General features: G+C 58.0%; 1 protein-coding gene across 1 annotated transcript in view; it reads left to right on the top strand.

Annotated features, from left to right (window-relative positions):
- SETD1B (SET domain containing 1B) overlaps positions 1 to 2,654 on the top strand; it is a 48,150-nt gene that overhangs the window by 37,654 nt on the left and 7,842 nt on the right. Inside the window, 4 exon segments of the mRNA XM_015567264.1 lie at positions 1 to 77; positions 208 to 304; positions 817 to 1,287; positions 2,524 to 2,652. Of these exon segments, the coding sequence (XP_015422750.1) occupies positions 1 to 77; positions 208 to 304; positions 817 to 1,287; positions 2,524 to 2,652 (774 nt within the window).

Raw genomic sequence — 2,654 nt, 5'->3', positions numbered from 1 at the left:
CCTCGGACAAGGAGGGGCAGGACAGCACGGAGGAGGAGGAGGAGGAGGAGGAGGAAGAAGAGGAGGAGGAGGAAGAGGCCCCTGGAAGCCCGATCTCCTCCTCCTCCACCTCCTCCATGTCAGATAAGGTGCCATTCGGGGTGGGGAGGCCTGGGGTGCCAGGCTGGGCGAGGGGGCCCCGCGCTCACCCTCCACCTCTCCCCCCAGGATGACGACAGCGACGGCCAGGAAGACTCTAAGAACGGAGACGAAGACGTGGCCCTGTCGGAGGCGAGTGACAAGGAGGAAGGCGACTCGGACGGAGGTGAGCGGGGCAGGCTGTGGGCCCGGCCCGGCCAGGGTCCCTCTGAGGGCAGAGCCTGAGCATGAGTCACCAACACGTTCTGGGCACAGTGTCTCGCCTTTGCAACGTGAACTCCATCAAGCACATGCTCCGCATACCCTGTGGGCCTGTCCATGTGAAATGTCCAGAAAGGGGCAGGCCCTGGGGCTGGGAAGCAGACCAGTGGTTGCTGGGGCCACGGGTAGGGGGCGGGGGGTGAGAGCTACAGGGGATGGGTTACTTCCCGAGCTCATGGCCAGGTTTTGGAACTGAGGCGGCGGTGGCACACCTTGTCAGTGTGCTCAGTACCACAGAATTCTCTTCTTTAAAAGGGTTGGTGTTCTGTTATGTGGCTCTTACCTCAATTTAAACAAATGGTGCCGAGTTCACACCCATTGCCCCATGTTCCTGAGGGTCCCCCGTTGAGCCCTCTGCTGGCGCACCTGGCGGGGGCGCAGCGGGAGTGACAGGCTCCCTCCTGTGTCCCTGCCCAGAGGAGACCACGAGCATCGCCACCCGCAAGGCTGGGCCTGGGTCCTCCAGCGAGAGTTCGGAGTCTTCGGAGTTTGAATCAAGTTCTGAGTCTTCGTCGTCATCCTCGGAGGATGAAGAAGAGCTGGAGGCCGGGGAGGAGGAGGAGGCGGAGGAGGAGGAGGAGGAGGAAGAGGAGGCCACCACAGATGAGAGCATGGCTCCCGCCATTCCCGAGGAGAACTTTGAGGAGGAGGTGGCCACGAGGGCACCCGTGATGGAGCCCTTGACGGAAGAGGAAGTGGACATCGAGGCTGAGGACGAGGTGCCCGAGGAGCGGACCCCCACGTTGGAAGAGCCGCCTCTGCCTGTGGGTATGAAAGAGCCCCCCAAGGAGCCAGGTCTGAACCAGGAAGTGGCCAGGCCACTGTCTCCAGAGCCTCCTGCGAAAGACACGGAGGCCCGCCTCCCAGCGTCCCCGGAGCCCCCCGGAGGTAACTGCCCCGGCCCCGGGAGGTCCAGGATGAGCCACCTCTTCTGGGTGGTTCACGGGACTGTCCCAAGCCTGTTTCCTCCCCTGCAAACTGGGATCGATGGAGAATGCCCCGACCATGGGGTGTGGGAGGAGAGAACGGGAGGGTGTGTGATGTGCCAGTGTACAGCCTGGCACCTGCTAGTTCCTCAGAGGGACCAGCTGTCACCATCCTCAGTGCCAGTGTCCCCACAGATTAGTCCTTGTCCCGTAGTGCTATGAGATGCTCCCCAAAAAGAGGGCCAGGGGTGCATGGTGGTTCCGTGACAGGCAGGTCGGGGAGGCCCTGGGGTGCTGGGCCAGGGGAGAGCGGCCGGGGACACGGTCCGGATAGAGCTGCACAGAGTGTGTGAGAGACCGGCCGCGCGCTCCAGAACTCCCCACAGCGATAGGAATGTTTGCTCTCTGCCCTGTGCAATCCGTAGCCACTCGACACAATGTTGTAAGAGAACTTGACAGTGTGGTGAGGAGCCTGTGGAACCGAGTTTGTAATGTTACTTAGTTTTAATTGATCTAAACTCAGCCAGGTGGTTAGTGGTTAGTTCGTACCTCTAATAAGTCCTCAGGAAAGAAGCCTGTTATATTGTGTTTAATTCTGTTGTTTGGCTACAGAACCACAGGTCTTTATTGTCACAAGTATTTTATTAAGACTTTACTGCATCCCCAATGTTGTTCTAGGTGTTAACAGGGCAACAGTGGACCAAACAAACAAAAACATTTGCCCTCATAGAGCTTTGATTCTAGGGCAAGGTGATAGGTAACAGCTGATACATTAGGAAACACAGTATATGGCAATGAAGATAAATGCTTGGAGAAAACCTTAAACGCTCTGACAAGTCCTGCACAAAAGAAACTTGAATTTTATTCGATAGCAGAACCCATTGTCTTGGTTCACAGGACATTCCCTGTTCACAGAACACTGTTCTAAAGACAGTGTCAAAGGCTTCCAGCCATGTCTCCGCCTTTGATTTACTTGTAACATTTATTGAGCACCTACTGTGTGCCTGACACTGGGCTGGAGGCCGAGCAGTCCTTCAGGGGTTTAGCTGGGGGCACGGTCTTTATACTCAGAAGAGTCTTGGGGGACTCAGAGCCATGCATTGGTCAGGTATTGAGTGCATAGCAGGGCAGCAGAAGTAGGGCAGTCAGCGGTGTTTGAGTCAACTCACAGCGGCCTGGTTTCCACCCGTCTCTGCAGGGGAGGAGCTGGAAGAGAAGCCCGAGCCCCCTCTGCTGCTCTCCTTACCTCTGCAGCCACCGTTGCCACCCCCTCGACCGCCCCGGCCACCTAGCCCACCGCCCGAGCCCGAGACCCCAGAACCCCCACAC

This window comes from Myotis davidii, unplaced genomic scaffold, assembly GCF_000327345.1.
Source record: "Myotis davidii unplaced genomic scaffold, ASM32734v1 scaffold223, whole genome shotgun sequence".
NCBI lineage: Eukaryota > Metazoa > Chordata > Mammalia > Chiroptera > Vespertilionidae > Myotis > Myotis davidii.
This window is presented reverse-complemented; position numbering and strand designations above follow the sequence as displayed.